This window comes from Falco naumanni, chromosome 10, assembly GCF_017639655.2.
Source record: "Falco naumanni isolate bFalNau1 chromosome 10, bFalNau1.pat, whole genome shotgun sequence".
Taxonomy (NCBI): domain Eukaryota; kingdom Metazoa; phylum Chordata; class Aves; order Falconiformes; family Falconidae; genus Falco; species Falco naumanni.
The window spans coordinates 36,697,506-36,718,676 of NC_054063.1; the positions used below are offsets into that span (position 1 = coordinate 36,697,506).

A 21,171-nucleotide genomic window follows, 5' to 3' on the forward strand; every position below is an offset into this window, starting at 1 on the left:
GGAGGAGAAGGTCCTGAGGGTGCTGGTTGACAGCCAGCTCAGTGTGAGCCAGCGGTGTGCCCAGGTGGCCAAGGAGGCCAACAGCGTCCTGGCTTTATCTGAAACAGTGTGGCCAGCAGGGCTAGGGTAGTGCCCATCCCCCTGTGCTCGCACTGGTGCGGCCGCATTGCAAACCCTGTGTGCAGAATTGGGCCCCTTCCTCCAGGAGGGACATGGAGGGACTGGAGCGTGTCCAGGGATGGGCAACGGGGCTGGGGAAGGGTCTGAGGCACAAGGCTGATGGGGGGTGGCTGGGGGAGCTGGAGGTGTTTAGCCTGGAGAAAAGGAGGTTCAGGAGAGACCTTATCACTCCCTACAACTAACTGAAAGGAGGGTGTAGTAAGGTGGGGGTTGGTCTCTTTTCCCAAATAACAAGTGATGGGACAATAGGAAATGGCCTCAAGTTGTGCCAGTGGAGGTTTAGATTGGATATTTGGAAATACTTCTTCACTGAAAGCGTGGTCAAACACTGGAACAGGCTGCCGAGGGAGGTGGTTGAGTCACCATCCCTGGAGTTATTTAAGGCATGTAGACATAGCACTTGGGGACATGGTTTAGTGGTGGAATGGGCCGTGTTAGGTTTACAGTTGGACTTGATGATCTTACAGGTCTTTTCCAACCTAAATGATTTTATGATTCTATGAACTGTTAGAGCCTCTTTAGGCTTTGAGGAAGAAGATGAGAAATAGGTGATCACACAAGACTTCACTCTGGACTAACTTATTTCAGTACCCTAAAAAAAGAGCTTGGGAGAGTCATGTCACTGAAGGAGACTAGGGAGTTTGTCATCATTTAACTGTCAGTTTCATAATATATAATATTGGGTATTATGGAATAACACTGAGAGAATTGTTTGTTTCTGATGGTCTGTTCTCTGTTAGATAGTCTTAGTTTAGGAGTATGTGGCATGTTTGGCAAATACACAGCAAAGGTGTTATACTGAAGAAAATAGTGGAAAAAGTCACTGTTAATCCTCAAGCTTGAATACCAGAGAGGTATATTAGAGAACTTCTAATAAGACAAGTAAACAGTATTGCGGACATGAACTACTGTACAAACAGTCTACCATCTCTCTGGCCCCTCGGCCAGACTTTCATAAATCGCTAAATGACACTGCCATGCATCACCTTGTTTCATCCAACTACTTTACTCTCTGAAGCAGGTGATACTTTGATCATTTTTTTTCCTAGAAGGAGAAGCCATGTGTATTTTCATTTTCTTCACTGAGCAGAAAAGTTGCTTTTGCTCAACCTTACCTGAAAATTTCCAACACTGGAATAGATTCTGGTACAATTTTACTTTGCAAGGCAGTTCTGGAAGACACAGTATTTTTGGATGAAACCATAGTGTCTGGGGTACTTGGTTTTTTTTGTGAAGGAACTGTCTGGTCCCAGACAACTCAGTATGGCCTTACGTATCACTCTCAAGTTAACAGTGCCAGTGCCTTTTGACAGCCCAGGGTATTAGTGCGGTACACAGCAGATGTTCTTAAACTTACAGCCCACAGTAGAGGAGCTTCTTCTCCTCCAGCTCATTTGGAAGTAGCACATTTGGAAGGCTCTGCACAGAACTCCAGAGAAAGGACTCTAACTGTATTTTGTCCTGCTTCCAGGTTTACCGCCAGCAAGAGTCAGCTAGCAGTGGTCTGGAGCAGTTGCGCCAGGAGTCCTCTCGCCAAGGGCACGCACTGGCCAAGGTGACCAAAGAGAAGGAATTGCTGGTGCATGAGAAGGCTGCCCTAGAGGTGCGACTGGCAGCCATGGAGCGGGACAGACATGGCCTTTCAGAGCAGCTGGCAGAGGCCAGGTAAAGGCAGGGAGGAGACCCTAGGCAGGACTAGTGGTCTAGATTATTTAATGTTTGTAATTATAAAGGTAGTAATCATTACACAAGGATTGCATCTTGTGTGCTTTTCAGATGTTTTCAGCTTTCATGGACAGAAAATGGAAGAATCCTGAAGGGAAGGGGGGAAGTATACCGTGATTTTAATGTTATTTTTCTGACAGCTAAAGCTAGCAAAGCTCTCCTGAGCCTTGGGAGTATGTTTATGCCCCCTTGTACATTACTGTGTAAAGTCAGCAAGTCAGCTTGGCTCTGAACTGAGTAATAATTAAACCATGCAGACATTTATTGATACCTGAAGTTTCTTTCTGGTGTTGGTTTCTTGTTCTGTGCATTTGAACATAGACCTTTTCCTTACTGAGTAGTTTGACATGGGATCTTCAGAATTCAAGGCTGTTGCATACAGACATTGTGAGTAGGACACTGCCATTTAAGGTGAAGCTAGTGGCTCATGCTGAAAATGTTGAGGGCCTTCTGTTTTTAAGCTAACTCTTGTTAAGTATGGTGCAGGACCTGGAGTTGGTTAGCAGCAGGGAAACCTCTTTGGAATTCTTGCCAGTCTTTGAGGATTGTTGCCCATCATTGATGTCTGGGTCCTGTACTCCTTACCGCATGCTGTTTGGAGACAGATGTCACAGAGAAGTTACACGGGGAAGGAATAAGATTCAGTGCTTCTGCTGTATCAGGTGTGCTCAAATGGGACAAGTTCTGCTTTTCCCCACCAAAAAAACAAAAGTTTGTCCTCCTCTTAGGAGTTTTTTGGAAGACTCCTGAACTTGCATAACTGTATGAATGATGTTTTAGAGGTTGTTTGTCACACTGCTTGACTTTTACACTTCATCACTCCAGAGTATGTTGTTAGCAAGGCTGATAAACACCACTTCGGCTTAGTGTGTTTCTTCAGAGCTGCTGCTTCACCTGAGCTCTAGCATCTCGTATTTGATCCAGCTGAATTATGTTTGGTTAGTTATTGGGTTGTTACTAAATGTTCAGCTCTTTTTTTTTTTTTTTTTTTTTTTGAGAAGGGATACATTATTTTTTTAGTAAGATAAATTGGTTATGAAGAACCTTTGGCAACAGATAACGAAAAATCAGCAACTATTCTTGCCAGATGTTGTTGTCAAGAGCCTTTTTTTTTTTGTTGTCACAGTTTTATACTCTATCGTTTCTGTTCTGTTTTAGAGATTGACTTCTATTTATCCTTAAAATGGAGCATATTTACTTCAGACTGCCAGAGATTGGCATAATCAGAAATATGTGCTTGTTCTTGAAGATATATCTTCCATCGTCCATCAGAGTAGTGAAATCCTTCTTTGCGGGTTTTATTGTTGCACCACTCAGGTGCCCCTTTACCCTGAAGGGTGTTATCCTGACTGCGTCCCTGTACTAGTGAGGCAGTGCCATGTATTGTAGGAGCCTGGCACAGCAGGTGCTGTGTTAGCTTAGGGAGGTAGCTGCAGCTCCTCGTTCCAGAATCATGTGTGCCATATGCAGCAGTTGGCTGAAGTCTGTGCATGTAACAGTTTGCATCTGTGGTACTACAACTTCCCTTTTAAAGAGTGACAAGGGCAGTAGCCCAAATTACTTAGTAACTTAAAGGTAGTGAGTTTTTCTCTTGAACTTCCAACAACTTAAACTGAAGCATAGCTGTCTCTCCTTTCTGATAGTTTTTGTTCAATAAAATCTAGTTCTGATTTCTTACTCTTGCTGCTACAAGCATAAGATTTTACTACACTATCTGATGTGTTTCTTCAGTCCCTTCTAAATATAGGGAGTCTGGAAAATTACCTGCCTATACCTACTCTATGAACAGCGTTAAAAAGTCATGAGTCAGCCAGGGACATGCTCTTACTCTTTCCCCCTGAAGAGCAGCTAGGAAGTGCAGCTGAGATAAGGGGCTACGAGCATAGGCTGGGTTTTTGCTTGCTGACACAGACTTCATGGGCACAGCTACTCATGTGTCGTAGATCAGATGACAGCAATTTAAGATTTGGTCATTGAGATCAAATTTGGCTGGGTGTTCTGTGTTGTGATAGGTCATAAGGAAAGCCTGGACATTCCCTCAGAGAGGCCTGCATCACTATTTTAAATGGTAGAAATGTATTTTTTGTATACAAGTTTCCATGCAACCCATTTTCTGCACTCAGAGGTAAGGATCTTGAATGCCTTCTTACTGGAAAGAAACTAATTTCTCTTTGTATTCACAACTTGCAGGTCACTAAAGGAGACCCTGGAATCTAGCCTGTTTGAGGCTCAGCAGCACTTATCTCAGCTGGAGATCACCAAGAGTCAGCTTGAAATCCAACTTCATGCAGTTACACAGGCCAAGGAGGTAATACAAGGTGAGAGCCTCATGTGCTTTGTTTCTGGTGATCCCCTGCCTAGAGAAGATGGTATAAAAATAGTTCTGTCTGCAGTGCTTCTGAGGAGTGAAGGAACTGGAGGCAGATCCCTCCTACACTGAAATTCAAATGGCTTAAGCTCAGTAAAGTCAGAACCATTGTTTGTGTAGACTGAATCTTGCCATTTGTCATGTTTGTAGGGGAAGTGAAGTGCCTTGAACATGAGCTGGAAGCTGAGAGAGCTCTCATGAAGCAGGAACGTGAAAACATGAAGCAACAGCTCATGCAAACAGAACAGCAGTATAACAATACCCTGAAACTTCAGGAAACTGATCACGGAGTGGAAATAAACAAGCTTCTGCAAGACCTGGTAGGAAACAATATGCTTCTGAATTCTTCAAGCAAGCTTTGTGGGCTGGCTTTAGAAGAATAATAGCCTGAGCATGTGAAATGGCAGCAGTTATCTGTCATAGGCCACATGTTGCAGTGGCTTATACTTGAAGGCACCTGAAGACCCACAAGACTATGCTGGGACAATAAATGCAGCCACAGAGTCACTGTGGGCATAAGACGAGTTCAACAGAAGGTTGGGTGGTCCCCAGCCAAAGCATGGCAGCAAAGGGGTAGGCTCTTCCCAGACTCCTGTCTACCATGAAGTAGACTCCTAACGTTTGCTGCCAGCTGCAGTCACAAGAACTTTGTTCCTTTCTTTCTGTCTTTTTGCAGTTGACAGAAGTATTATCTTTGGGCTTGAGGCATATGGAACAGGCCCCTTGTTCCTGGTACTTCAGTTGTTGGCTTCCCTTGTGAGTAGGGCGTCAGGGTACTGGCCTGTTTCTCATCGTGCAATCCATCTTCACCTTTCTATTGGTTTGAAGGGGACTGAGCTTTGAAAATAGAAAGAAATCCTGAGGCGTGAGGTGCTAGGAAGCAGGCAGCCATCAGAGGAGGGAAAGGTGACACCTTTTCTTCCACCTGCTGACCCTCCTTTTAAGTTCCTCGGTAGGATGATTTATGGGGGGCACAAAGTCACTACTGTGCACTGTTCAGGTGGAGGTTTGTGGGAGGGATGAAGCTTCACTTTTTTTTTGAGGAGTTTGGCTGGGACTTTGTCTTGAAATCTCTTCTCCCCTCACCAGGCAAGGGAGCGGGAAGGGCGCAATTCAGAGCTGCAGGAGATGCGGGAGCAATGGGAAAAAGAGAAGGCAGAGAGAGAAGGGGAGCACGAGAAGAAGCTGTTTGATATGAAGGAGAGAGTTGCTACCATGCAAGCTCAACAAGAAGAGGAACTAATCAGAGTCGAAGATGCCAAGCAAGAGGTAAGGACTGTGAAAGGAAAATTCGTGCGTTTTTTTGCAAAGCTAGAGCTGTGGGAGGTGGCTGGATATCAGGCTGTGTGGAGCAGTCCTGCATGTTCTCTACACTGAATTTGGTGAGGTGAAAGGTGTGTGCGAGGCTATCTTTGGGACTAGGAATGAGATCTTTCGTAGGAAGCCAGGCAGAAACGTCACCTTTCAGTTGAGATTCATGCTGCTATTGTGTTCTTTTTTTTGTTCTTTTTTTTTTTTAAGACTTACCTCAGAGTGTCTTCACAGTTCTCTTAATGGCCCTCTTTTGATGTGTACTGATTGCTTATAGCTTTTAACTACATCTAAGACCCAAGTGAGTTTGCTGGAACGAATCACCATGAGGATGGAATTTTTGTTTGGGGGAACAGGGGGACATGGCAGGATTGTTGACAGAAAAAAAATATGTAAAAGACTTCTGAAATATTGCTGAGCAGTAAAACAGGGTGTCTTCTGGGCTGTGTTTTAAGTCACTTCTTGGTAAGCTATTTTGTGCCCAGATCTTCTGTGCCAAAGCAACCCTGTCATACACTGAGAGTCCTCCTTGTGTCCTACCCAAATTCCTCTTTGTGAAGACTGCCTAAGGACAGCAGTATCCCCAACTGTGTCTGCAGGTATTGAAGTGACAGGGCAGTACTCAGAGATGACAGTCTGTCCCTGTAAGGTCAGTACTTTACCAAAGTCTACTGAATACCTTAATACTGAAGTGAATATTTCACCAAACCCCACGTAGAATGGATTGGTTTTATGAAGGAGCTGCTAGTTTCAGCACTCCAGCAGCCTTGCATTTTCTCTACTGCTAACTGTGTGAAAAAGTCGCTATTGAAAGACCAGCAGGACACAGCAGAAAGTGAGGGGTGCCCTCACCAGTAAGGTGAGACATTGGAGAAATGCCACATATTTCCCTATTAGATGACTGAGAGTTTGTTGGAGATTCAATCCCAGATGGACTGTGGATGGACCACGGGCCATGGATTGGCAGTTTATACTGCCAGTCTCACTTAGGAAGCTGTGTCTCCAAGGGGAAAGATAGTGACCAAGAGACCAGCAGCGTAGTGCTTTGAGAATGTATGAGCCCATCAGCCTTTGAGTCTTGCCACACAAATTTTGTATGGGAAGTTTAAACTCATCTTCTCTTTGCTTCTGCGCAGGTCCTGCTAGAAGAGGAGCGTGAGAAGAATGCTTTATTAGAGACACTACTCCAAACGCAGAGAGAGCTAAGAGACACCTGCCAGCAGCTAGAGCAGCTCAGGCAGGAGGTGAAAGAGCAGCAAGAGAATGGGCAGGTAAGTCTGACTAGTAGGGTAGATGGAAAGAACAGGCTGTTGACAATTGGACATAAGCTGAAAGAGGCTGAGAGTGCCAAGTAACAAAGTGAAGGGCAGTAACAAGGACATAAAACATTGTCCTGTGACTTGAGGCGACAGGGACTACTGCAGGCTCTGAAAGCACAGAGCCTGGCAAGCTCCAGAGATCAGCAACAGGAAGGAGGAGTTACACTGGAAGCAGAGCTGGGTAGAAAAGCAGAAAGAAGTGTCTGAATGAATGTGATTTTGAGACAGAAAGAGGGAAATGCTTAAAACTGATGGTAGGTCCCAATAACTTGCTCTCCATTTGTGTTTACAGAACATGACAGAAATGCTGCAAGCAGAGCTGCAGGAAACTCACAGTAAGATCCAGGCAGTGGAGAAGAGGCACAAAGAAGAAATAAAAACCATCGGAGAGGAAATGGATGTCCTACTTCAGCAGAGGGATGCTCTACAAAAACAGGTGACTGAAACAGCAATAGCTACTCCAGTCATCAAACAGGGGGTCTCTCCCTTTCTTGCCTTTCCATAGCAGAGCAGCAGGCTGATGGGTGGTCCCTCTGGCTGCCATCACACTGTGGTCTCCATCTCAGCTGGTCTGAGGGAGACGTACCAGTCAGCTGAATCTCAGCTGCTGCCCTGGACAGGTGGGCCTTTTGCCTCTTTGCCTGTTTGCCAGAAATCAGCATGGATTTCTGCTGGCCTGTTACTACTAACCTTCTTTGTTAAGGTGGATTTTCAGGTGAAGATGGTGACCCACTTAGATTTTTAAAGAAGTCGGCTGTATTGATTGTGAATGTGGTACTCTCATGATAGGGTGAAATTTGAACTTGTTCTTTCCCTTTGCTCACAGGATATGATATATCTGGCAGTGACAAGTTGTAGTCTTTGACTGTTTTGTTATGTTTTACTTGAGGTGGAAGAGTTGACATCTCAGCTAGCAGCCTCTGAAGAGTCCCAGCAAGTGACTGGCCGCAAAGCTCAGCAAGAGGTGAGCGAGGCACAGGAACTGTCAAGGCAGAAGGCACTGGAGGTTATGCACCTCCAGAAGATCTTAGAGGAGAAGAAGAGTCAATGGGAAGAGATAGAACATCAGAACAAGGAGCTGCAAGTGTGTCTGCAGTCCTTGGAGGGGGAAAGGAGTCGATGGGAAGAAGTGGAGCGTCACAACACAGAATTTCAGGCTTCAATGAAGGTCCTAGAGAGTGAAAGAGCCAGGTAAATGAAAGCCTGTGAGACTCTCCATTCTGTTTAGTGGATTCCCTCTTCCTGATCTTTGCATATGCAAGTGGCTTTGGCAGTATTTCCTAAAAAGCAGAGTTCTGAACTGTCCTTGCAGATATGTTTCATTCTCTTGATGTTGTGTCTCATTTTCTTTTATTTTAATCTTTCAGTTACAGTTTTTCTGAGGACAATGGGTTTTGGAGTAGTCCTTTCCTTAAAAGGAGGTGGTTTTTTGTTAGGTTGGCATGTTGATACTGTTAAATGAAACTTCCATGGGTTTCAAACCTGAAACGCACCAAGGGAGGCAGGATGAGCTCCATATAATGAGCTAGGTAGATCCATCGGCTCCACCTTGGGTCCACTAAACTTGAAACATCTGGGATCTGTATCAGTGTTCCATCCTGATACCCTTGGTTGACAGAAGCCATCTTAAAACCATGATTTTGAACTAAGTCAGATTCCCCTGTGCAGCACCCAACAAACAAGAATGTTTCTTACTGCCATCTGTTTCCCCCTTCCTCAAAAAATCTCAACAGGTCTCTGGAGGGGCTAAAGCAGGGTCCCTGCCAGCCTCAACAGTTAAAGAAGTTGCTGACTGTCCAAGGAATACAAGAAAGAAGAGAAAGGGTAGGTAGGCTACTTCACCTGGTCAAAGCACTGCCAGTCTTCAACGCATATCTTCATTGAAGAAGAGAAATAAAAGTCAGTGCACTCCTGCTTCCCCTGTGCAGGATCCTCCATCTTCTGTAAGGATCTGAGTATTTCTTCCAAGCCTACATTACCACTTCTGGTATCGGCCTTCGTTCCTCTAGCTGAAAGTAAAATGGATGCTGTCAAGTCTTACAAAACTCCCTAGAGATCACCTTGCCATCAGTTGCTGCTGTTCTTACCAGGACATACAAGCTAGGGGAAGAAAATGTCTCTTCATTATTGACAAAACCTCTCCCTTGGAGTCTCATTAGTTAAAAAAACCCTTTCCTTTTCCATCATGTCTTCATTTCAAGACTTTGTTACATTTATATTCACATTCCCGTCTCAAAAAAAAAAAAAAGTTATTTAGCCAGTAATTCACCTTTCTTCTGTGGAAAAAAGCACAGTGGGCGCATGCTTGGGTGTGACTGCCAACCTGGCTTAGGGCTGAACAAGCAGCCTAGTTGTTTAGACAAATCTCAGTAAATAAAGCAATTTTCCCCTGGGCGGTGGAAGTACTAAGAGTTTATTAAACGTTATACCGTGTAGTAATGAGTTGCTTGCTCTATCTTTCAGGCTGACTTTGTCTCTGGAAGAGAAGGAAAAGAGCCTCAGAACCCTGGAAGAAAACAGCTTTGCCCAGCACAATGAGGTGTCTCGGCTTCTCTCAGCTGTTCACCAGGCCCAGCAGCTCCATTCGGACCACAGAAGAGAAATACAAGAGCTCAACAACCAGGTGACCTATACACTAGCATCCTCTTCTCCAGGGACACACAGAAAATCACCTTCAGCTTGTAGGCCCCAACTTGTTTCCTCTCCCAACAACATGCATTCCTTCTGTATTCTGCCCAGAGACTTTGCACACTGAGGTCAAGGCTGGATCAGCTATGTTCTGCCTGTGTTTCCCGTATTCTGTCGTGGTTCATGGCATTAATTGTCTGAGGAGAGACAGAAGGCTCCTTTTGGAGCTTCTCAGTATCTCTGTTGTAATTGTTGTCCCCCGATGGTGTTTCTACCTCTGCCAGGCACTGAGCAGTCTGGTGAAATAGAAGTGATTATTGCAGTCTGTGGAAGGCACTTCCATCTCATCCAGTTCACCTGCATGTTGGAGATGCCCTGTAAAGGCTGTTGATTGTCTCCCCTTTACTTTTACCCCCAAGCATCCCTGGCAGCCCCATTCTCCATGCAGGGATGCTTGATCCGCTACCTCACGCTGCCAGCCACCCACTCTCACCCTCTCATACACACACACAAGCACAGAGCTTTGCTTCTGAGATTGGAAAGCATGAAAGCCTGACAGTTCGGCCATTCACCTATGGGTGAGGAAACTTTGGCCTCTTAGCCCCCAGATACCTGCCTCTAGCTTATTTTGCACAGTTTGAATCCATGGCTTTGTGCCTTCTGTTTCCAGTGTGTTTTTTTCTTGTAGTAGTTTATCCTTTGTTCCTCCCCCTACTTCCAGCTCTGCTGCCTCAGTAGCAGCACTGTCCCTGAGGCTCTCTGCATCTGTGTTACAGGTAGAGTCACTGCAAGAAGTAGTGCTGGAGAAGGAGGCTGGCCTGGCAGCTCGAGAGAAGCAGCTGCTGAAGGATCTGGAGGAGTCCCGAGCAAGCGAACGGTGCTTGAGGGACTCTCTGCACATGCTGGAGGCTGAGATGTCTGAACTGCGTTTGAGGCTTTGTAGCACAGAGAACAGAGCGAAGGCGTTGGCCACAGAGCATCAGCAGGCTAACAGGGCCCACTGTGATGCCCGATCCCAGCTGGACAAACTGCACTCGGCTCTCCACCGCATGATCAGGGACAGCAGAGACTTAGTCACTTGGAGTTCAGGTGGGTGTGGGAGGCTGGGTTAACAGGTCTGTAGAGCACATACAGGAGAGCAGATGGAGGAAGGCGTGGTTCTTTGTAATCCGGTCCTTTTGGTTTAGGCTGACTCAAGCCTTGGGAAGTCTTAAAAGCCTGACATCCCTGCAGAGAGACAGGTCCATGTTTCTTTGTGGAGAAATGACTGGCATCAAAATGAAATAGGGCCCAGGTCATGTCAAGTCGTAGGGCATGTGCGCTCTTCTCTGGGGCAGCACTGACATTAGTGGACCTCAACATTAGCCTGTGACACGCATCTCACTAACACAACCTCTAGGACAATGTGAAAGACGCTGCCACCTTCTCCTACATATGAGGAGACGTTTGTTGGAGACCCTTCAATTAAATCTTGAAACAGAATGGCTTCTCTCTTCAGAACAGGGTCAAGTCTGGGACCTGACTGTTTCTCAGGCCAAGGACCTCCCTGCAGAGCTCACAGTGGACAGAGTGGCAGCAGCCCTACAAGACCTGCGTCAGCACCTGATGCAGACTCAACAAGATCTGGTAATGTGTGTCTAGTGCACCCAGAAATCCTGTCCCTTTGCTGAACTGAACTGACAAGCAGAGTGCTGAAGCCAGAATGGGTGTGAATTCGTTTAGGCCAGGTTGGCTTGCTGCCATGGGGACAAAGGAGAATCATGATCACATCTACTATTACTGTCAGCTGCGCCCTCCCACCTTGGCTATTTCTGCCTTAGTGTTTGTACCTCTTGTCTCCTGCCAGCAGTGGCTCTGTGAGGTGATCCTTCTCTTCTTACCTCTTCCAGAATGATGCGAGGAAGAAGATACAAGACTCAGAGCTGGAGCTGAGCAGGTGGCAAGCTGGGAGGGACCATTTCAGCACCCACAATCAAAAGCTGCAGAAACAGATGGCTCAAAGTCAGGAAGGTATGGCTTCTCCTTTCCAATCCACTGACCCCATCCTGTCCCACCAGCGGGGATGTCTGATACCACACAGAGGAAAAGTGCAGTGCCTGGAGATGGGCAGAGGAGAAAAACAAGATGAGACTTACCTGTAGAACTTCCAAAGAAAGCTTTTTATAGAGAAAGATCCAGTGGCTGGCAGTGCACCCAGCTGTGCTACTGCTGTAATGTGCAGAGGTGGTGCCTTTCAAGTCACATGTCACTGCTAAGTAGGTGTAGCTCGATGCCTCACAGCATCCTTCTCCATATGTTGTTTAAAAGCACCAATCTGCAAAAACCCATGTTTGTATTGACTTCCTTTTCCTCTTACACGGCAGATTCACAGAGCATTAGTTCAGCGTTAAGGTCCTATGTTATTGCATCTTCAGCTGCTTTTCCTAGTTCTCTGGTACTAAGTGTTTCTGCATCCTTCTTACCTGTTTTCTTGCCAATACTGATTGGGGGTCTGAGCTCACAGCCACAGCAAACAGTTTCTTGCTTCCCTAGCCACTTCTTACTTACGTCTTTGGTGACACATTCACATTGGGTTTGTCTATAAACTGTTTTTCACATGTAACTACCCACCTCTTCCTCTAATCTCCAGGCCATCCCAGAGCCTCCAGGGCTTCTTGGCCTCTCTTTATCATAGCTGGACAGGCACCCCTGCTCCTTTCTCTGACATATGTTTTCCCACTCTACACATCAAAATTGCTTTTTCATCTCACTGTCTTGTTTTTCTTGTCTCAGACTGCAGGAACGTGGAAGTGTGGGCATTGCTTATTGCCTCCTCCACAGACTGTTGCCTGCTGATATGGTGCCTTTACCTGTGCAGTATTTCTTCATGTTCTCTCTCCAAGATGGAACTGCTAATCGTTTTTCAGACTTTTTACAGGAGACTTTTCCAGGCCTTAGATCACCACTTTTTCTGGAACATCTGTAGTTTTTATTACATATGTTACATGTGGTAACAGCTCATATACTTCAATTCTGCCGTTGGACACATCCTCCTTGTCGCACTAGTCAGTTCTTTTCCTCTTTAGTTCCTGCCTATTAGTTTAGTCTATTAGTTTAGTTTTAGTCCCTGTCTATCTGTAGTCCTTCTGGCTTCAGATCTCGGTACTGGTGTGATGCTCAATTATTCTGGCCTTACTGTTGTTCCAGTATCACTGAACATTTCCTTCTTCTTCTGCCAGTACACGATGTCTTCCTCTAGCATTCTTATGGACAAACACTAAAGTGCATCTTCAAGAGCAACACTGACATCTGTTTTTTCTCTAATGTCTCTTTGTCTTCCTGGTCAATTAACTGCGTCATTGTCAGTCTTCACTTTTCCTTTAGGACACTAGACCTGACTCTCAGCTACTGTCTCTGTCCTTGTTTCATCGATGTCAGTTCTACCTACTTCTAACACTGTGGATGATGTGCTGCCATGCCCTTAGCCCTGGCCTTTCAACAGGCTGAAAAGCAAGCACATTTTCATATTATTCTAAATCTTGTCACTTTCATTCTTTTTTTTCTCTGCCTGAAAGTATTTATGTCTGCTTTGAAAGTCCTTGTGGACTTAATGCCTTGAAAACACAGACAGGCAGATAAGAAAAGTATTTTTTCTCTGTAGGATGCAAATCAGATTAGTTTTTCTTTGCTTTTCACCTTTTCCTTCACCTTTACTGCTGCAGAGACACAAGTGGCAGAATGCAAGAAGAACTCTCTACAAGCTGCCCTGCAGGAAGAGGCCGCTGCTTTAAAAGAGGAGGCTACAACTCTACATCAAGAGGTGGTGTCTTTGGAAAAGAAACTCGAGGGCACTGAGAGGCAGAGAAAGGATGTCCTGGTGAGGCTGGCAGATGCCATCAAGGGCCATTCCTTACATGTTTTTGGGCCTTCTTTTATAATTCTAAGGAGCAACTGTTTCCAGTGGAGAACTGATTATGGGTGGTATTGTACAGGTTCAGTCCAAATCTGAGAAGATAGAGTATGCAAATGCTGACCAAGTTTCCCTCACTTCCCCTTCCTTCCACTCATCATTCCTTGTTTGCCAGACTTTTGCTTTCCTGCCAGGCCATGTAGCTGAATTAGCAGGGTCATCCATCACCTTGGGTAGGAGAAAACAGTCAAGAAAGGTGAGATCGTCAAGATGACCCATATCACAGACTATGTGGAGAGACCACGGACCACTGCAAGAGCAGAAGGATATTGTTTATACCAGTGGTTGTTTTTTTGTTTAGCTTTTCCAACTGCGTTCTTCTGAATAAGTAGGAAAAGATGCAGTAGTCATAAAACTCAGTTATGATTCAGGATGTTTATTTTCCCCAATTCTGAAGATTTGTGCCATTGAAGCTTTAAAATAATTTTCAAACGTTATTTATGTGGCACACAAATAATTGGGCAATTATTTGTGTTCAAATTCATGTTTAGATTTCTAAATATCTGGATCTGGAAAAAGGGGTGAGAAGATAGTTTGCTAATAATAGAAAGCTGTTCAAAATTGCCCATCTGAGAGCAGACAGTGGGGAGAAAACAGAGCAATTTGAGAAAAGTGCCAATCCAGGTAAATATGTATGTTTGCAAGGGAAAAACTAGTCCTCATTTCAAAAACAGAATGACAGACTGTGATCTCACCATTACTCCTTCAAGAGGAGACAGTGGGGTTCTAGAGGATGGTACCATGAAAATTCTACACAGTAGAGGTCCAAACAAAAAGAAAAGGTAAATGAAGTGTCCTCTTTTCATAAAAGAGAGAACATCATCATGCCACTGTGTAAATCGTGCTTAGTCTGGACTTTTAAATCCTGGCTGCAGCTCTGGCAGCTCCTCCTCAAAAGAACACACTAGAGCTAGAAGAGGTTCAGAGAACAGCAAAAAGACAGGACTGGCTGAGTAGGTTGGGAAAGACACAACCTAAAGAGTGTCACAGGAGATGTCTACAACAGCCTGAGAGGCAGGGAGGAAGGGGAAAGTGGTCATTCACTCTTTTCCAAGACATGAACAAGAGCCCATCTGATGAAGGTAGTAAGAGCCATGCTGCAAGCATATGACAGGAGATGTTCTAGCAGAGCAGACTTGTTGAATGCCTTGGCAAAGGGTGTGGTAAATACAGCAGGTCCATGTGGGGCCAGGAGGAGACTGAAAATTGTCACAAGCTGGCACAGTGCTAGAATCGGGGAGGTAATCATGCAAGTCAGTTGGACTTGATGATCTTAAAGGTCTTTTCCAACCTAAATGATTCTATGATCAGTATTTTCCCACTTTTCCATTTACAGTGACTCCAAAATCTGTTATGGATGGAGTTTGATAAATACAGTACGGTTCTCAAATCTTTTTTGAGTGACAGTAGAAAATTTATATTGAACAGGGAAAACAGCTCAAATTTTCTACTAAAAGCTCAGGCTTCAGGCCTTGACTGCCACTGGACCAGGAGTTCAAATCTAGTATCAAAACCAAACACGTATTGGTGGAATTATTGAATTTTTTCCTCTTATTTTGCAGCATGAACGGGACAGACTGCAAGCACTTAAAGAAGAACTGGTGTGGGAGATAAAAATTCTGCAGGAATCAGTCACAGCCTCTGAAACGCGAGCAAATACAGCAACAGATATGAATCACTCCCTTGAACAAGAACTCCAAACTACGTTGTCTATCTTAAAAATTAAAAATGAGGAATTGGAAACACAGTGGGAGAAAATCCAGATGCTACAGAAAGTGGCAGCAGAGGGAGATGCTTTGCAGGAGAATCTGACTCTCATGACTGCTATCTTGTCAGAGAGGGAGGGAGAAATGAAGTTGTACCAGGAACAGATAAGAACGCTGGAAAAGCAGAAAGAAATGCATAAAACTACTCTCAATCAGGCTATTAAGGACCTAACAGAGAAGAAACAGGAGACAGAATCCCAGCAAGAACACATACAGGAACTGGAGAAGCAGCAAGAAGAACAAGGGATTGCTCTAAGCAAAATGCATAAAGACCTGGAAGAGAGAGACCAGGAGATCAAATCCCAGCAGGAACAGATAGCGGAGCTGGAGAAGCAGCGGGACATGCAGAGGACTGCTGTTGGCAAGATGAGCAAAGACCTGGAAGAGAGAGACCAGGAGATCAAATCCCAGAAGGAACAGATAGCGGAGCTTGAGAAGCAGCGGGACATGCAGAGGACTGCTGTTGGCAAGCTGAGCAAAGACCTGGAGGAGAGAGACCAGGAGATCAAATCCCAGCAGGAACAGATAGCGGAGCTGGAGAAGCAGCGGGACATGCAGAGGACTGCTGTTGGCAAGCTGAGCAAAGACCTGGAGGAGAGAGACCAGGAGATCAAATCCCAGCAGGAACAGATAGCGGAGCTGGAGAAGCAGCGGGACATGCAGAGGACTGCTGTTGGCAAGCTGAGCAAAGACCTGGAGGAGAGAGACCAGGAGATCAAATCCCAGCAGGAACAGATAGCGGAGCTGGAGAAGCAGCGGGACATGCAGAGGACTGCTGTTGGCAAGCTGAGCAAAGACCTGGAAGAGAGAGACCAGGAGATCAAATCCCAGCAGGAACAGATAGCGGAGCTGGAGAAGCAGCGGGACATGCAGAGGACTGCTGTTGGCAAGCTGAGCAAAGACCTGGAGGAGAGAGACCAGGAGATCAAATCCCAGCAGGAACAGATAGCGGAGCTGGAGAAGCAGCGGGACATGCAGAGGACTGCTGTTGGCAAGCTGAGCAAAGACCTGGAAGAGAGAGACCAGGAGATCAAATCCCAGCAGGAACAGATAGCGGAGCTGGAGAAGCAGCGGGACATGCAGAGGACTGCTGTTGGCAAGCTGAGCAAAGACCTGGAGGAAAGAGACCAGGAGATCAAATCCCAGCAGGAACAGACAGCGGAGCTGGAGAAGCAGCGGGACATGCAGAGGACTGCTGTTGGCAAGCTGAGCAAAGACCTGGAGGAAAGAGACCAGGAGATCAAATCCCAGCAGGAACAGATAGCGGAGCTGGAGAAGCAGCGGGACATGCAGAGGACTGCTGTTGGCAAGCTGAGCAAAGACCTGGAGGAAAGAGACCAGGAGATCAAATCCCAGCAGGAACAGGTAGCGGAGCTGGAGAAGCAGCGGGACATGCAGAGGACTGCTGTTGGCAAGCTGAGCAAAGACCTGGAAGAGAGAGACCAGGAGATCAAATCCCAGAAGGAACAGATAGCGGAGCTGGAGAAGCAGCGGGACATGCAGAGGACTGCTGTTGGCAAGCTGAGCAAAGACCTGGAAGAGAGAGACCAGGAGATCAAATTCCAGGAGGGGAAAATAATGGTTCTAGAACAACATGCTGCATCACAAGTGAGAAATCTACTTGTGGATCTTGATCATATGAAAGGAAACTTGAAGGAGAAAAACATAGAGCTTATGTCCCTGACTCAGCAGATCCAAGAACTAGAAAAGGAGAGAGAAGAGGTGAAATCTCTGCATGCAAGTCTTGAACACCTGAGAGCAATTCTCAAGGACAGAGAGAGTGAGTGTGATTCTCAAAGGGGTCAGTTAAGATACTTGCAGCAGTACAAGGAACAGCAAGATGGGCACCTGCAAGAGCTTCATGGTAAAGTAGAAAAGATGACACTTTCTTTATCTAAAAAAGATGAAGAGTTTGAGTCACAACAAAAGCAAATTCAGGAAGTTGAAGAAGTCATGGAAAGGCAGTTAAGTATTGTCCGTGACCAACTGGAGCAGACCTTAGAAACCTTAAAAGAAAAGGACAGACTCATAGACATCCAAAAGCAACAAATGAGGAGCTATGAGGAAAAAACAGAAGAACAGATGAATGTCTTACATAGAGACTTAGAATACACTAAGGCAATACTGGAAGAAAAAGATCTCGTGATTGGATCTCAGAGGGAAGTGATTGAGACCTTCCAAAAACAAGAACAGGACTCCAATCAGCAGAAGGAAATTTTGCAGCATCTTCAAGTGGCACTAAAGGAACAAGAGCAAGAAATTTTATCCCTTAGAAAGCAACGTGAGTCATGCAAGGAAGAGGAGGAAAACCATGAAGCTGAGCAAGCAAATCTTCAAGCAACAAAACTGACTCTGAAAGAAAGAGAAGAAAAGATAGAGGTTCTGGAGGAGGCTATCTCTAAGCTTCAACAGCAAAAGGAGGAGGCAGCGATGCAGACTAAAGCCATACTGCAAAAACTAGAATGTGCTGAATCTTCTCTAGAAACTAGAGATCAAGAGATAGCGTCTTTGCAAGAGCATGTGCAGCACCTTCAAGAGCAGAAGGAATTAGAAGGCAAGCAAGCCAAGAATTTACAGCAGGATCTAGACAAAATGAGCCAAATAGCGAAGAAGAACCATTTAGAGTTCCTCAGGCAGACAGAGCAAATTAACATGTTCCAGCTTCGTGAAGAAAGCATGAAGGTAGCACTAACATCATGCCAGAAGCAAGTGAATCTGCTTGAGGAAGTGGTGAGGAAGAGAGATGAAGACAATGAAGCTCTTACACAAAAACTTCATCACCAAGAAGAAGAACTGAAGGTCTTGCAGAATCTCCAGCTTAGGCTAACTGAAACAAATGAAGAGGTCAGGCACCACAGAGAGCAAGAGAAGCTTCTGGAGGAAGCCTTGCCTGAGAGGGATCGAGAGGCCAAGGCTCAAGGTGAGCAAAAAGAGTTAGAAGAGGAAATAAGAGCTCTTCGGGAAGATCTCCAGCATGTTCAGCAGACCCTGACAAAGAAAGGTGAAGAGATCAGGTATCAGAGAGACAGAGTCAGGTATTTAGAGGAGACTCTGACAGGGAGAGAGCAAGAGCTTAGGAGGCAGAGTGAAGTCCTGAAACAGTTGACATCAGCTTTACAATGGAAAGGTGAAGGGGAGACCCTAAAGAAACAAATCCAGAAGCTCCAAAAGTGGGAAGAAGAGGAAGCAGCAAAGAGGAAAGTTCTCCAGGAGAGAGACCATCTCTTGAAAAGGCAGAAGGAGCTAGCCCAACAACTGGAAGATGAGAGGAAAGCAAAGGGGGAAGAACTGGAACATGTGATTGCTGTTTTGAAGCAGAATGAAAGCAGAGAAATTGAATGGAAAGGGAAGGCACAAGCACTCAGTCTTGCTCTTACCAAGAGTGAAATGGCCAATGGGACTCTGAGGGAAGAAATAGCCATCCTACAAAGTATGGTTTCAGAGAGGGACAAGGATCGCTTTCATCTTCAGGTAGGCACTGTGATTGATCATCAGTCAACTAAAATATCTATAAAGGATTCTAAAGATGTTTCCCATAAAGATAGGGGAATACATAGTCCCGTAACAACATGACCTGCTTGGCCAAAGAAGCCATGACTGCAGCCAGCAGGTTTGCCTGCCTATACAGTTCTGGCCAGAGACCATTCACCTGCTAGAGCTGGCAAGCCCAGAACTACTGAAAGAGCTGCAGAGCTTGCTGTTAGATCAAGTCCAAAAGTTGGCAGCGGGTAATTGGCTCTCTCCTACGTAGGTGGGCTTAGCCAGCCTGTTGTGGTTAGGATTTGACATTTGACTAGTGTACTAAACTTGGTAGAATTTTATAATGATGACTGAACAGCAGCTACGCTGATGCTGCTTAGAGGATGCTTTCAGAGGTGTCAATTTCCAAGGTACAGGTTTTTCTGGTACATTAAAAAGAACGGAATTTGTGCCATTGCCTGATCGGGTTAAGGGCTTCATCGTGCATTGGGTGTGCTCGTGCTGCAGTGCAGAAAGCATGAAGGCAAATCTCTGTGGATTTCTGAAGGTGGTCTGACCTGGCTACTGCCAGTGGAGCAGCTGCAACAACCTGTGCTACAGACTTGCCTGGGTCTCTGCCAGTACTTTTAGGCACTACATTAATGTAATAAAACCTGCTACTAATAAAATACTATATTTATGCATTACACATTTATACATTACTTAAGAAATATTACTGCCAGCTTGATCAGGATGCCGACAGGTATTGTGATCTGTTGATGGGAAGCAGAGAAGTGACAAGGGCAGGAAACATGAAAACAACAGGGGGAGATTTCAGCCGCATCCATATAGATCAGGTATACAACAGCATTAGATCACGTAATGCAGTTGCATCTATATAGATTGGTACAGTGCTGCTGATGTCAAGACTACATTTATAGATGCTGTCAGAGATTGCTTCAAGGAGCAGTTCATCAAGAAACCCACATGAGGGTAGGTGGCTCTTGACTAGGTTCAAAGCAATGCAAGGGGCTTGACTGATCGTGGGATTTTTTTCAAAGAGCAGTTCTGTAACGATGATGTAACAGGTAAAGGGAATAGAGAGCAAACCCGTAGTATTTTGTCACTGCAGAAATACCTGCTTGACTGACATCTTGCATATGGTTTGGTTGTCTGAGGACAGAGAGTAGAACTTTTAGATAGGATAGAAGTACAGTGAAGGCCAAAGAGTATGACCAAAGATGGTCATCCCTAGGGATAGCTTCCGTAAGAGGACCATGTCAATGTGGAAGTCTTCATGATGGACAAGAAATGGCTGAGAGAGGGAGCTGGAAATACTGAGACCTTTGTAAAACCATTAAGTGGCTGAAAAGGAAATTAATGTTTCCAGTCTCTCCCAAAACCTGAATGGGCGGACTGAACAAAACTAGCAGGAAGCATGTCCAGAACAAAAAACTCCATTTCCCAAGGTGATCTGGAGGAGACCCCCTAGGAAAAGTGTGTGCTGTTTTGGCCTGTGGACCAGGAGAAGAAGGGACTTAGTACCATCCATTCTTGAGTCTAGTGTCTAGTTGCTCTCCCTGATGTTGATTCTGGCCCTCCTAACCTTTATGTGGTACCAGCTCACATCATGTCCTCTCTGAATACCCAACAGGCTATTGCAGAAGGGGAGCAGCTATCATGGCTCTCAGAGAAGAGACTCCTGTCACAGCGGCTGGAATGTCTGCAGCAAACAGTTGCAAGGCTGGAACAGGAGAAGACTGAGCTGAAGCAACTCAATGATGAGCTCAGAAGGACTCTTGAGCAGGTAAAACAGGGTTTCACTGTCTCTGCAAAACCTCTGTTATGGTCCTCTGTAACACAACATACACTGCACTTTGGAGTCCTCCGCTTCTTTCCATCCCTCTCCCACCTTCCCCTGTGGACACGTGCTTTTATATTTTCTCTTTCTTCTGGCACCCCATTGCCTTCACAAATGCATGTTCACTCTGGTACCACCCTTCTTGCCCCAATGTCCCTATACACACACATTTGACTGTCTCGTGTCAGGAACTGTTTCCTCTTGCTCTTTCTCTTCCATAGTCTACATGCAGTGCTTTTTGCCCCCAACATTCTCTGGTGCAATTAACGGTCTCTGAGCAGACATCTCCTTGCCATGATGTCCAGAGGTCCTTTTGATGGCTGTGACCCTTTCTCCTATCCAATGTGCAGGTGGAACGTGAACGGAGGAGACTGAAAAGAGATTATGGTGGTCGGTCACTGCCAGGTGCATGTGGATTTTCTGAGTCTGACCAGCACAAGATGCCTGCTTCTAGACAGGTGAGAACGCAGTGGTGGGAGGAGGCTCTGGCCATATGGAGGAACAATGGCAAATCCCAGTGACAGCAGCCCCCCAATATAGATCTAACAGAAGTTCAATGTAGACCATGGCCCTGACCAGACTGGAGACTAAAAAGAAATCCTTGT

The 21,171-nt window shown here is 45.5% G+C and overlaps 1 protein-coding gene across 6 annotated transcripts in view; it reads left to right on the forward strand.

The window, feature by feature from the left end:
- CEP250 (centrosomal protein 250) overlaps positions 1–21,171 on the forward strand; it is a 37,567-nt gene that overhangs the window by 10,735 nt on the left and 5,661 nt on the right. For 5 of the 6 annotated variants that reach the window (XR_005830021.1, XR_005830022.1, XR_005830023.1 and 2 more), the window contains 15 exons: positions 1,652–1,845; positions 4,096–4,223; positions 4,424–4,593; positions 5,363–5,542; positions 6,721–6,855; positions 7,196–7,339; positions 7,793–8,094; positions 9,367–9,526; positions 10,308–10,620; positions 11,030–11,157; positions 11,421–11,541; positions 13,233–13,387; positions 15,043–18,717; positions 20,360–20,512; positions 20,917–21,024. Coding sequence is in view for 3 of the 6 variants with exons in the window: in XM_040609565.1 (XP_040465499.1) it covers positions 1,652–1,845; positions 4,096–4,223; positions 4,424–4,593; positions 5,363–5,542; positions 6,721–6,855; positions 7,196–7,339; positions 7,793–8,094; positions 9,367–9,526; positions 10,308–10,620; positions 11,030–11,157; positions 11,421–11,541; positions 13,233–13,387; positions 15,043–18,717; positions 20,360–20,512; positions 20,917–21,024 (6,066 nt within the window). In the remaining 3 variants the exon portion in view is untranslated. The remainder of the gene's footprint in view (positions 1–1,651; positions 1,846–4,095; positions 4,224–4,423; positions 4,594–5,362; positions 5,543–6,720; positions 6,856–7,195; positions 7,340–7,792; positions 8,095–9,366; positions 9,527–10,307; positions 10,621–11,029; positions 11,158–11,420; positions 11,542–13,232; positions 13,388–15,042; positions 18,718–20,359; positions 20,513–20,916; positions 21,025–21,171) is intronic. The other variant, XM_040609566.1, reaches the window with a different exon arrangement.